At 40.9% G+C, this 12,122-nt stretch overlaps 1 protein-coding gene across 4 annotated transcripts in view; it reads left to right on the forward strand.

Annotated features, from left to right (window-relative positions):
- The window catches only part of SORCS1 (sortilin related VPS10 domain containing receptor 1), a 304,488-nt gene that overhangs the window by 223,003 nt on the left and 69,363 nt on the right, over window positions 1–12,122 (forward strand). For all 4 annotated transcript variants that reach the window (XM_040607385.1, XM_040607386.1, XM_040607387.1 and 1 more), the window contains exons 7-9: window positions 1,912–2,030; window positions 4,944–5,033; window positions 10,181–10,360. In XM_040607385.1, the coding sequence (XP_040463319.1) occupies window positions 1,912–2,030; window positions 4,944–5,033; window positions 10,181–10,360 (389 nt within the window). The remainder of the gene's footprint in view (window positions 1–1,911; window positions 2,031–4,943; window positions 5,034–10,180; window positions 10,361–12,122) is intronic.

Here is a 12,122-nt window from a genome sequence, read left to right on the forward strand (position 1 = left end):
GTGCTATTGGGTGGTGGAAGAGGCTCTGGCCTACTTGTCCCCCTTGTTCCTTGGGCCAGAGGGGCAGAGGGCTGAGCTGCTCTGAAAGGCTAGTTTCCTGAGCTTACTGGAACGAGCAGGCTGGGAGTAACGTAAGTTCCCTGCCCTCTCGTGGCTAACGCGGAAAAAATCATGTCCCTCTAAAGGGAAATACATTTTGATCATGCTGTCCAGGCTATGTTAATTAATGTTTTGCAGTGAGCTGCAAAACCATAAAATGTTATAAACTGCAGTGACTGATAATACTTAGCACTTATATATTCCAAGAACTCTGCAAATGCTGGGGTAAAATCATCCCTCATCAAACTTTCCTAAAGGTTCGTTACCCTGCATGTCTGTTTCAAGCAGAAGTCAACAGCCCTTAGAAGCAAGGAAAGAAATGTCAAATGATAGATTTTAATTAAAACCAAGATTAAATATGAGGTGGTAAAAATCCAGCCATTTCTATTTCAGTGTAAAATGCTACTTCTCTGATCAGAAGGTGGTAATTATATCAAACAAGGGGCTGTGCTTCTTCAACAAGAAAAAAGATTAGAAGTCGTTCTCACTTTAAATGCCATGTAGTGTTTCTGTCATATGAGTGCTAATACTAAAATGCCAAAATCTTTCTTCCTGTAAATCAGCTTTGTCATTAAACAAAGTGCAATTTCTTAATTGATCTTGAAAGAGCCCAAACTGAATAGTGAGGATCTGGTTCTGTATTTTAGGGTAAATTTACCACCATAAAGAAATTGAAGTTGTTTTTCTTCAGGTGATGGATTATGAGATGAGTACCCTGCAGTGCTTCAGAATAGTAGAGGACAAGCCATGCTGTGACAGTGGATGAGATGGCTTTAGGACTGCATTTAGGCCATTTGAAACATATGACTGACTGAAACTGCTAAGACCTCTGGTTTCAAGAGAGTGTAGAATGATTGCCCAAGTCTGCCAGAGTGCATCTACCTACACTGTCAACAGAGAAGTAGGTAAAATCCCTGAACAGGAGGTGGTCTGAATTACTTTGCAAGGTGATCCGAATTATTCTGCAGAGTGTAACTACTGTAGGAAACAGAGATGTGCTGTGGAAGGGGCTCTCAGTGGTAACGCTATGGGCCAAGTGTTGTCTGAAGGTATGCTCATACATGTGTATGCTATCAGCCTTGGCCATGTTCTAAATTAATTTAGCATGTGACCGTCGACAAGCTGTCATGCTCTGCAGCAAATCCCACACCATGGGGATGACGGGGAAACTGTAGAGGCTCAGCACAGAGTATGTGTCCTGCAGCACAGACACAACTCTTCAGAACCCATAGTTACTCTGAAGGTCAGAGGACTTGAGCTGTTTATTGCCTCTGTAAAGGGTCCTTCACAGGTCTCTTGTTCCCTCACTCAGCTCCTTGCTTTGAGCCTAAGCCTGGGTGGCATCCAAGTAAACACAGAAGGGCAGGTTAACACTGCTGAATCATATATCCTTGACTAGGTTTCTGTCAGACCTGAGCCACAAGCAATACATTGTGCCACCTTCAAATGCTGCCTCTGGTCTACTTCCAGCGTAGAGTTGCAAGAGTGGTGTGGAGTAACCAGATCAGTTACACTGGGCTCTCTCTTGGTATGAAGGAGCAATGTATAGGTCTGATGTATGGTGGAATAAAAGAAATAACGGGAGGCTGAGGCAGGTGAAGAAGGAAGGAACTTAAAGGAAGAAAGTGTTCAAGAGTGGATTTACAAGGGGTGAAAGGGAAAGAAGTGTTTTGTTGCACTGAATGGATCGTATCATTTCATGTCACATGAGGCTGGGAAGCAGAAATGTTACCTCAGCAAACAGGTTCATGACATTAGGAAGAATCTGAGCTCAGGATCTCAAGTATCATGGTTTTGTTCTTTTCCTTGCAGATGCCCAATACATCACCTGCAAGATGCAGAACTGCAGTGAAGCCACTCGCAGCAAACCCTTTCCAGGCTATATTGACCATAACTCCTTGATCGTCCAGGATGATTATGTCTTTGTTCAGGTGCAGAACACCCTCTTCTCTTATTTATTCTATTATTTTATATTCTATTATTCTATATTATACTATTTTATCTTCCAGTTCTTTGCATGTGTGTGCATGTGTGTTAGCTCTCAACTAATCAGATAATACTGCATCCAAATAATAAAGACACTGAGTGGATTGTTGCTGTTCATTACAATGCTAATAATGTTCCTTTTACCTCTGGTATTTTGTCGTTGAAGGGTAACAGAGTTCCCGACTGGAACCTCCACCATATGTAAGTGGAGTGCTCTGTGCCACTCCCTGCAATCTCATCGGCACTCTAGGTTGCTGCTTTAACCCCCCAGTTTGAAGTGATCTGTCAATCATCTGCTATTAAAAGGGAGTAGACGAAAGCTTTTTTGAGAGTAAGAGGGAAATAGAAAAGGAAGGAGGGAGTCAGAGAAAGAACCAAAGAAGTAGTAATCAGGCTTTATTGTTATGCCTCAGTTGTGTTTATAGTGAAAAGGCAGAAGATGAGATGTACTCAGCCAAGCTGTGTTCCAGGTGAGAGCTGGTGAATAGACCTGAACTACTGTGAGTGGGTTTCACTAAGCTGCTGCCAGTGTCCATTTAATTACAGCTGAAGAGAACAAAAATAACAACAGAATAGCAGGGAACATGGAGATGAACTGGAAATCATTAGGAGTAAACTGGTTTTCCAGACAGTTTATATTCTGCCATGCTTGGGGGTGGAGGGAAGAGAAAGGACAGATATTTTAAATTGAGTTGATTGCTAATTACCTTCAGTTAATGAACTCAGTCATAAGCACCAGTCTAAATCATCCACAAATAAATCTGGGACATACGTTCCAGAACAGCTTTTGTGCCTAGTGTGTCTGAGGCATAAACGGAATAAATGTTTATGTGGTAAGGAAAACAGGGGCATGCTTCACTGTTCAGCCATGGTCTCTCATTTCACAATGACTGTATTTGTGGCTCAAGTGAAACAGGAGCTGGGAAATTTTTCTTCATATGTGAATTGATTCATTACTTCATAACTGATGCCTTGGTTTTGTAGTCTTCAAGACTGCTAGTCTTCTATGTTCTGACCTGATGCTATTACACACTTTAGAAAGGCCAACCCCTTTACCTTATCTGAAGTTAATGCTGGGGAGGTTGACAACCTTTCTGGATAGCCTCTCTATTTTGATATGTTTCTCTTTCTGTCTATAAACTGTTGTATAGTGCTCCCAGCGCTGTCAGATTTTGGCTTTGTTCCACCTGTATGCTAGTTGCACTGTAAGGAGGACCATGTGAGGAGAGGCAGCCTGTTAAAATGTTCCCCTTAATGCCCGATGGGACTTTCCACAACTTTATATTCATGTTCATAATACAGTTCGAGAAGGTATCATATAATATTTGGATTTTGGAAGCTCCCATTTTAATCCTTAAACTTTGTAGGATTCTTAAACAGAAATAAATATAAATAGTCAAAGAGCTATTACTTGCCAATCATTAATAATTGATGCTTACAAGTATGAAATAATAATATTATAATCCCTGGAAACAACCTTTGCTTTGTTCAAGGTAGCGAGTGAATTCACTGTTGGCTGTTAATTCAAAATGGGATTCTTGAAGTGGTTACATATGTATCTGGCTGGCAACAAACAACTAAATAACATGCCGTTGCAGATGCTGGACCGTGCCTGCCTTATCCCGGGCACTGTTCTTCAGAGGATGAAGGGCCCTACACCAGGCTGTGAAGGCTTGAAAGAATAGATGAACACCCTGAGCACCCTCCCCTAGCCTTCCCTACCTTCCTCAGTCTCTGTCTAGCTTTCTGCAACTAAGGCATTTGGAATGAGAATTTGTAGGCTCAAAAGCACAAGGATATAGGGAATGCGGGATTATTTCTCCCACTACATCGTGTTTTATTTACAAACTCACACTTTCTCATAAACCATGCTTTTGGCTTTCCTTCTCCTAATTTTGCCCAATTCCTTTAAAAATTTTGTTGCAGAGCTTTAGAAAAAGATATAGTTCTGATTTTACTTAATCTGGTATGAATCTATCCTCTGTGTATCTTGCATTTGAAGCTACTGCAGTGCATTTTAAAACACTTAGTACTGAAGAAAAGTCTTGATAAGCCCAGATATCAGGCAATTAAAGCAAAGTTCTGCATGGAGAATCCCTTGGAATATTTATTCTTCAGTATCTTTCATCCAAGGATTTAAAAGTACTTTACAAACATTGATTATATGTTCAGCAGCACTGGAAGCCAGATAACATTGACAGCTTTTTTTTTCTGTCCATTTTTCCCCCTTAATAGGTGGTAGGAAATTAAACCTCACGTTGCTGTAACACAGAATTTTCAAGGTCTTGCCATCAGTATTTGGGCACAGAAATAAATGGCCAGATTCACAGAAATGCCAAATCAGCTGAGCTTTTCCTGCCTTCAAGATCTGTCAATGCTTAGCTGATCTCGTAACAAATACATATGATGGCTTGTACAGGACCACATAGGAACCAAACTGGAGGCAGAAAAAGAAATCAAGCACCATGTCTGCCAGTCTGCTGATCTAACCAACAGCCTACACAGCAGCTCTGCAGACAGCAAAGAGGAGTGTTTTGTGGTAAGGCAGAGAAGAGCTGTGGTATCAGCAGATGGCATAATGGCCCAAGTGAAGCCAGGACTTCCTTCCTCCAGACTTTCACCTGAAATTCTGGCCTTTGTCCCTCTTTGCAGAAAATGAGATTGCTCTTGCTTTCTTTTTCAGCCACTGTCAGTTAGATCAATGTTTATTCATCAGCTGTTATTACAGCTGCAGTTTTAAGCCATTGCCACCAACACCATGGTATTTCTCTTGACAGCGTTTGCTTGATGTTTTTCCGTGATAATAAAAAAAAATATTTTACAAAATCCTGAAGATAACTTTCCTGCTTCTCTCGTAGTTGACATCAGGAGGAAGACCACATTACTACGTTTCTTATAGGAGGAATGCATTCACACAGATGAAGCTGCCAAAGTACTCCTTGCCCAAGGTAGGTTGCTGTTGCTGGAATGCCCATATAAACTTACAGATACTCTGATTGCACAGAAATTCCTGAATCCAATACAAGTAACAGTAACTGGAAGATGACATACAATGCGTGAAAACTCATTTACCAGAACTGCAAGCAAGAAAGGGCTGAAAACAAGCTCAGCACTTTGGCTAGTCAAGGACATCAGCATGAAATGTAGACTGATACCACGGCCCATGTCAATTACCATTTCTTTATGGTTAGTTAATTAAGTTTTGGAGTAGACTATCTTTTCTCTTTTTTTGGTCTTAAAATTCCCTTCTCCTGTCCCTGTCCTATGTGGGTTGCTTTTTGTGCTTTGCCTCATTAGTAGATTTTAATGGGAACCAAGCAAAGAGATGTCTTTGTGTGTCTGCTCCATATCTTCCCTAATTAAGAACAATGGTGAATTAGCAGTGGAGCTTGAAAGGCTATTGCTGCCTTCTAGAGCTGAATTTTTTAGAAGACCTGTATAAAATGTTAGCTCCGTTTTGAGGAAATCGCCATTTTGCAGCTGGGCTCCTAACAGCTTCTTAACAAAGAGAGGATTTTTACTTTTTTTTTTTTTTTTTTTTTGAGGTCTCTTCATTCTTGATATAGTCTGGTTTAAATGAAATTTAAGCTCAAAGGTAGCAAATGATCTTGTGGTTTCTATGTGAGGTCTAACATCTGGAGACAAATTAATTCCCAGAAATTAAGCAAGGAATGTCAAAAGGAGAAAAAGAAAGTGCAAGGTCAGCCAGTTCCTAGAAGTTGAAAGCGCAACAGATTTTGTAGGTGGAAATATTCAGAGGGATAATTCGGCTAATATTACAACTGCCTGTCTTTGGTTCCTCAATCCAATTGACCTGTTTGTAGTGGACTGACTGGGTGACCTTCATATAACCAGACTGCAGCTCAAACCCAGGCCTTCAATGACATACCTGACCTACTGTGCTGTTGTACCCTTTGCTCCTGTTTAGATCACCTGAAAACCCAGTTTACAGGACATTCAAGGACCCTACCAGAAGCCATGATATCTTCTTGGCTCTGACACAGGGGATCTGTGGTCTGCCCCAAAATCTTTAGTCATGTTTAAAGATAGGTTGGTTGGAAACTTCCTTTCCTAGCAGGAAGGAATTACTGTCAGTTCAGATAAAATTTAAACAGGTGTTAATTTGAAGTAGCCCTTAGGAAAAGAGTTGTGTTTTTAGCATGGTTATTGTAACACCCCAATCAAATTTGTCATTTACAGCTGATTCAGATTATCTGTAGAGAGATGGCTTGCTTTGCACTGGTTGTCTCCTTTAGCCCACATATTTTTTCCAGCTGTCCGCTTTTTCAAAGAGATCTCTGGAGAGCCAGGGAAAATGTACTACTATTAAATTGCACTGTGTTCTCGGAGAACAGGAATTGGAGCAATACATTCGTGTTATTTGACCGAAATAAAAAGGCAGATATTTAAGGAGATAAGATGCTTTGTCACAATCTTGGAATATTTTTAAAGACTGAAGAGCTACATTTGGCTTGGAAGGAGCTACAGTGGAGCTGTGGCTGTCTTGGAGGCTGCTATCAAAGCAAGATAGCTGCTTTTATTAAAAATGCACAAAAAGTTATACTTTTCAAGGAATTGAAACAAACAGCTTCTTTTAAGCCTAAATTCTCTTTTATCTCCTTCAGCTAAGAAAGAGGGGCCAAACATGGTAAACAGTACTAAGCGACTTCTGGAACTGAAGATGGAAATATCAATGTCTTTGCATGTCGCTCTTCCTGAACTGGAGGGCTGTGACGGCAGGCAGCTTTGGCAAGCGATACAGCTGCTCAGGCAGGAATGGCCTCTAGCAAATCAAAACTGAAATAGTCTTCTTGTTGGCATTGATAGCCTGGTAGCCAGTTTGATTAAAAGCCTAAATTAACTTGAAACTCTCTCCCATATAAGATGCCTGCATATGTCCATACAGGTTGTGTTAAACCTGTAAATAGTCTTTATTGAAACCTGTTAATTTCTGCAGTGATGGTGATCTGTGGGTTGGCACTGCCTATTCTGTATCACAACACCACAAGGTGGGCTCTGTCACAGACTCTAATTTCACTCATGATAATCACCTTAAAGGTGCACACAGGGTACATTCACTCCATTTTAAACCAATGTACTGGGCAGACATCTGTGAATACTGAAGCAAGACAAGTGATTTATCTTTTCAAAAGACCTGTCCTTAACTGGTGCTGGGCTGAATACTGATGGCATGGGTGCATGTTGTACCTCTGCTTTAAATTCAACACTTTCTTTCAACCTCAGGATGTACATCCTGACAGAAGAAGCAATAACCACACAAAAAAATCCTTAAATACAGACCTTAAAAAGTCCCAGTAATTGACAGCATAAAACAGGCATTACACTGCCTGCTGTTTAACTTGCTAGGAAGAAAAGTTCCCTGACCAAGTGCAAAAAGGGCAATTGAAGCATGTTTAGTAATTCAGAAAGCCTTGGCCTTTAGTCATTTGAGTAGATACCTGATCAAACCCATGCACAGCATCATGCTCTTACTTTTGTCTTTGGAAAGCCAAGAGGGACAGATAATAGAACAGCATATTAATGTACTTCCACTGTGTGCTGGACCAGAGAGAGGAAATCTCAGGCTCTCAGTAGGCAGATGCATGGGGAGCCCCTGAAGATGACAAGAGTTTGAGAAGGGTGCCTTGCTTCTCTTTCCTGTCCTTTTCCCTTTCTGTAGAGAGGTAGAATGAATGTTGTAGTGGAAGATGCAGTGAAGCTCTTGCTCTGTATCAAGATGAAGGCTGTCTTTTTGTATTATTCCTCCCCCCCAAAAAAACAAACCCCACCCTGAAAAAAAACAAATTGAAGCAAATATGATACAATGACTAATTTTAATTTCCCCGGTGTGAAAACCAAAAAAATCCTGATGTGGGTGAAAGACCTCTTTGATGTACATATACTAATCCATTTCTATCAAAGCTTTGCCATGTTACTGCATCTATTGGACAAGACCATATTAAGAGGAAAAGTTAATTGACCCCCAAAGGCAAACATTTGGAACACTGTCTTTTTTGACTCTCTGCACTATATATATTATGACAATTCTGTCTCAGCCTCTGCTTCTCCAGCCCTTACTGGAATCTTCTTTAGACTTGCATCTTATGGCATGGTCTGATCAAATTCAGGAAGCATCTAGTGAATAGATTAACTTGTTTTCTTCTTAAGCATTTATGAAATTGCCTTTAGTTTTCCTTTGTGTTGGTCAAAATATCTTTTTACCTCTCCCCTAGTTATTGCAAAACTATTGATTAAAATGTAAAGTTAATGAAACTGTACATTCACCAGACAAAGCAAGTTTTACTCTGTAATCTCTCCCTAGGTTTGAATAGAGTGGTCTGCCCCTGTGTGTATGCGTGTTTGCAAAAGTTTAAACTTGGGATTAGAGCTATGCTAGCCAAAGTTGCCTGAAGCACATTGGGAACACCTGCTCACGTAGGTCTACCAGCAGATTGACTAGGCTGACAGTCTGAAATACGGAGTCTGAAAAACAGCTGTAGCAGTAACTTCTACTAGCACAGCTGGAGCTGAGAGAAGATATCTATTCATAACCACCATTAATAGAAGGCAGCGAGCCTTATGTTGCCTTTCCTGTTACCTCAGGACTTAAGCCAATCTCTTCCTCCCCAAAACCAGCCCATCTTCTGGGATTAGTTTTTCACCAGCTCAAAGCAGCAAGTAAATCAAATGAATATTCATCCACTCCATACTAACATCTGAATCTGGACGAACAAACAACTGTTCTGAATCTTAACTTGGTGGTGAATCTGCTTTCAAATTTATAGATCAGATTTCCTCAGTATATTATTTTTCATCTTTACTTTACAAGGCTCCATCTGGAGGTATTAATTCACCCTACAAAACCACGACAAAGTGAATTGTCAAAGGCTATTAGTAACAGAAGAAAGAAGTAACATCAGCTTCCAAAGAGTATATTTTCTAATGAAGTTCCCAGTTTTGCATATAGAAAGCCCTGGCTGAGATTCATGGGAGCAGAATAACTTTGGGATATCTGCCCAGAACAGACAGAACAGCTGAATCTTCTGGGAATCACCTGGTGCTAAGAAATCTGCATTTCTTTTCCTACCTCCACAGATTTTTATGGCACCAAAGAACTCAGGGTGCCTGGGCTGGGCACATAGAACCTGGGATTTTCATTATAACAGTTTCTCTCTTGGTGACTTTTTCCACAGGGTAATAATTTCTCCAGGCATTGAAAGAGGGAATCAGTTTTAATAGTTTCTGGTTGTTGTTTGTGGTTTTTTGGGTTTTTTTGGTTTTTTTTTTTTTGTGTGTGTGTTTTTTTTTTTTTAATTATGCTATTTTTTCATTGCTTCCTGCCTGTTGTAATATACAGAACAAAGTAAACCAGAACCTCGCTTATAACACTAGTGATCTAACTACAATTCTGCTCTTTACCTCTTGTAAGGATTAGGGTTGACTTTCTGTTATATTTTGGGGTGGCGGGAGTGTTTAGCACAGTAGTCCAGGGCCTTGGCTTCTAGTTGACACTGTCATTGGAAATAATAAACTGCAGCAGCAGCACTGACTGCAGACATTAAGCCGTTAGATCCTCCCTGTATCAGTCCCCAAGCATACTTGGTTTCTGAATGCTAGGCAAGAAACAGATGTTTCACATGCTGCTTTTTTCTTCTTAAAAAAAAACAAAAACAAAAACACACCACACCACCACCACATTTTTAATATCTGTGATTCCACAATTACAAGTGGAATCACTCAGGTGCCAAAAAAAGCTAACACATAACCACCACCCTCCTCCCCCAAACAAAGTACTCATTAAAATGAAAGTGTTGGTGGAGGGGGGAAGTGCTGCTGTGTAACACTGTACTGCCAATGTAAATGTTCAATTAACACCTCATCAGTTAATTACTGCTTTGAAAATTCGCAGAAGAAAGCTGGTGTAAAATATTCCTGGATGGAATTACCCGCTTACAAGAGTGTCTACAGTTGTCTACAGTTTCCAATTAAACTCCAGCCTAAATTTATCTCTTGTATCCCCACAATTACTTTGGTGCCCTTGAAAATGACAGAGCAGAGCTCCCTCTAGTAACCCTCATCTCTTTTCTTTCCCCAGGACATGCATGTTATCAGCACAGATGAGAATCAGGTGTTTGCAGCTGTTCAAGAGTGGAACCAGAACGACACATACAATCTGTATATCTCCGACACCCGAGGGGTGTACTTCACCCTGGCCTTGGAAAATGTCAAGAGTAGTCAAGGGCTGGAGGGGAATGTGATGATTGACCTCTATGAGGTATGTCATAACTCCAAACACTTTATTCCTATCTCAGGAGCTCATATGATGCCAGTACCCTTTCCTTGTTGCGCATCAGTCCCGTAATATGCATGTGAACAACAGAGCCAAAAAGTGACTGAACACATAGCTTTGTCCTCCTTTTGCTTAAGGGCCTCAGTGGAGCCAGCTGAGTTTCAAGGCCAGGTTTTACACAGGTGTTGAATTCAGGCCCAGCCTAATATTATGAACAGATTCACTGCCGTACCCTCGTGTAGGTTCTCAGGTGAGGAAGCGCTCAGGCCTCTTTCATGCATAGGCAGATAGGTATCGGAAGAGGTCATGGAAGAGTGCATTCAGTCCCTAAGAGGAACTCTAGCCTTCTCAGCCAAAATCCTGTTGACCCACATTGGTCCAGCCTATGGCTCTGAAAGCTCCCAATACTTTGAATAGCATCGTTCTCCAATTTGTGTTGCATTCCTGACAGCCTCTAATCTCTTGTTTTAGAGGTAAGGGGAGACAGCAGTTTTCAGCTCTGTCACCCTCCTCAACTTGGACTATTCTGGGAAACGAAGTGATTTTAGAAACGCCCTCTAGGGCTATCCCATGAGCATGGAAACTCTCCTACCTCATGTTGATGTCCCTTTTACCTCTGAGCCTTTTTCTGACAAGTGCATTCTGCCTAAGCTCCCCTGTAAACCGTCCAATTTACATTGTCTTCTATAACAACTGATCCTAAGAATAGGGCTTTTAATGTGCCCTCACACATCTTTTATTCTGCTGCCTGTTTTAGTTCTGGAGACAGCACTCAGCTAAGTAGAAATTCAGTTCTCAGCTGCTGGTTTGAGGGTCAGCTTCTCTTTTCAGGTCTCCTCCAGGGGGTTTTCTGACCATTTAGAATAAAGACCATGAACTAGATCTGAGTTTCTCTGCAAATAAGATGCTTCCCATATCTCCCCATCACTGCCTGAATATTAGCTCTGCTGTATAGTTTGCCTTCAGCTGCCCTTTACTTAGATACCACCTTGAATTGTCCAGAGAGAGCAAGTGTTTTATGTAGATGCAGATGAACTGTAGGAGGATGGGCACTGGCATTTCAGTCATTTGGAGACTTTTACTATTAATCTCTCTGCAGCGCTGGCAGCCCATGGAAAAACTGTTGCCTCTTATTACTGTCAGCTCGAGAAGCAGTTTTACTGCATTATGTAAAGGTGTCCTACATCCCAGGGGGAAAGAAAAGCCTTTGTTTTGTTTTATTAGGCTGACACCATACAGTAACCTGGATTGAAATTGATGGAATCAGACTTGTAGCGTCATATCTGCTGATTATCTAGATAGAAGGAATATTGGCTGACACTGAACCTGGCACAAACCTTCCTTTCAATTTGATGTTCTAGCTGGAAGGGAACAGAAAGCCAGCCAGCATGATTCTCTGAGTAGGGTTGTTGCAAATGATGAATGCTCTAGGGGTAAATGAAGACGAGAGAAGAAAAAAAATCCATAGATAAATTAAAACGAAGTGAAGAGATTGCAAATTGAGTCCTGTGGTGACAGTGATATATTTGGAAAAGCAAGATTATTTGAGAAGATGCCAGAGGAAGCCCTGTTTAATGTGCATGTGTCTGTGTGCATGTTTGTTAGGTGTTACAAGTAAGTTCTTCTAGTTGCATTGTAGTCAATGTGTTTTTGTCTGTAGATTCCTAAACTGATTCTACATCAAGGGTAAAACTGCTCAATGCTTCTCAATCAGGAATTGTGTTGGGCATAAAGAGAAAACAGAAAT

The sequence above is a fragment of the Falco naumanni genome, chromosome 9 (genome assembly GCF_017639655.2).
Source record: "Falco naumanni isolate bFalNau1 chromosome 9, bFalNau1.pat, whole genome shotgun sequence".
Taxonomy (NCBI): domain Eukaryota; kingdom Metazoa; phylum Chordata; class Aves; order Falconiformes; family Falconidae; genus Falco; species Falco naumanni.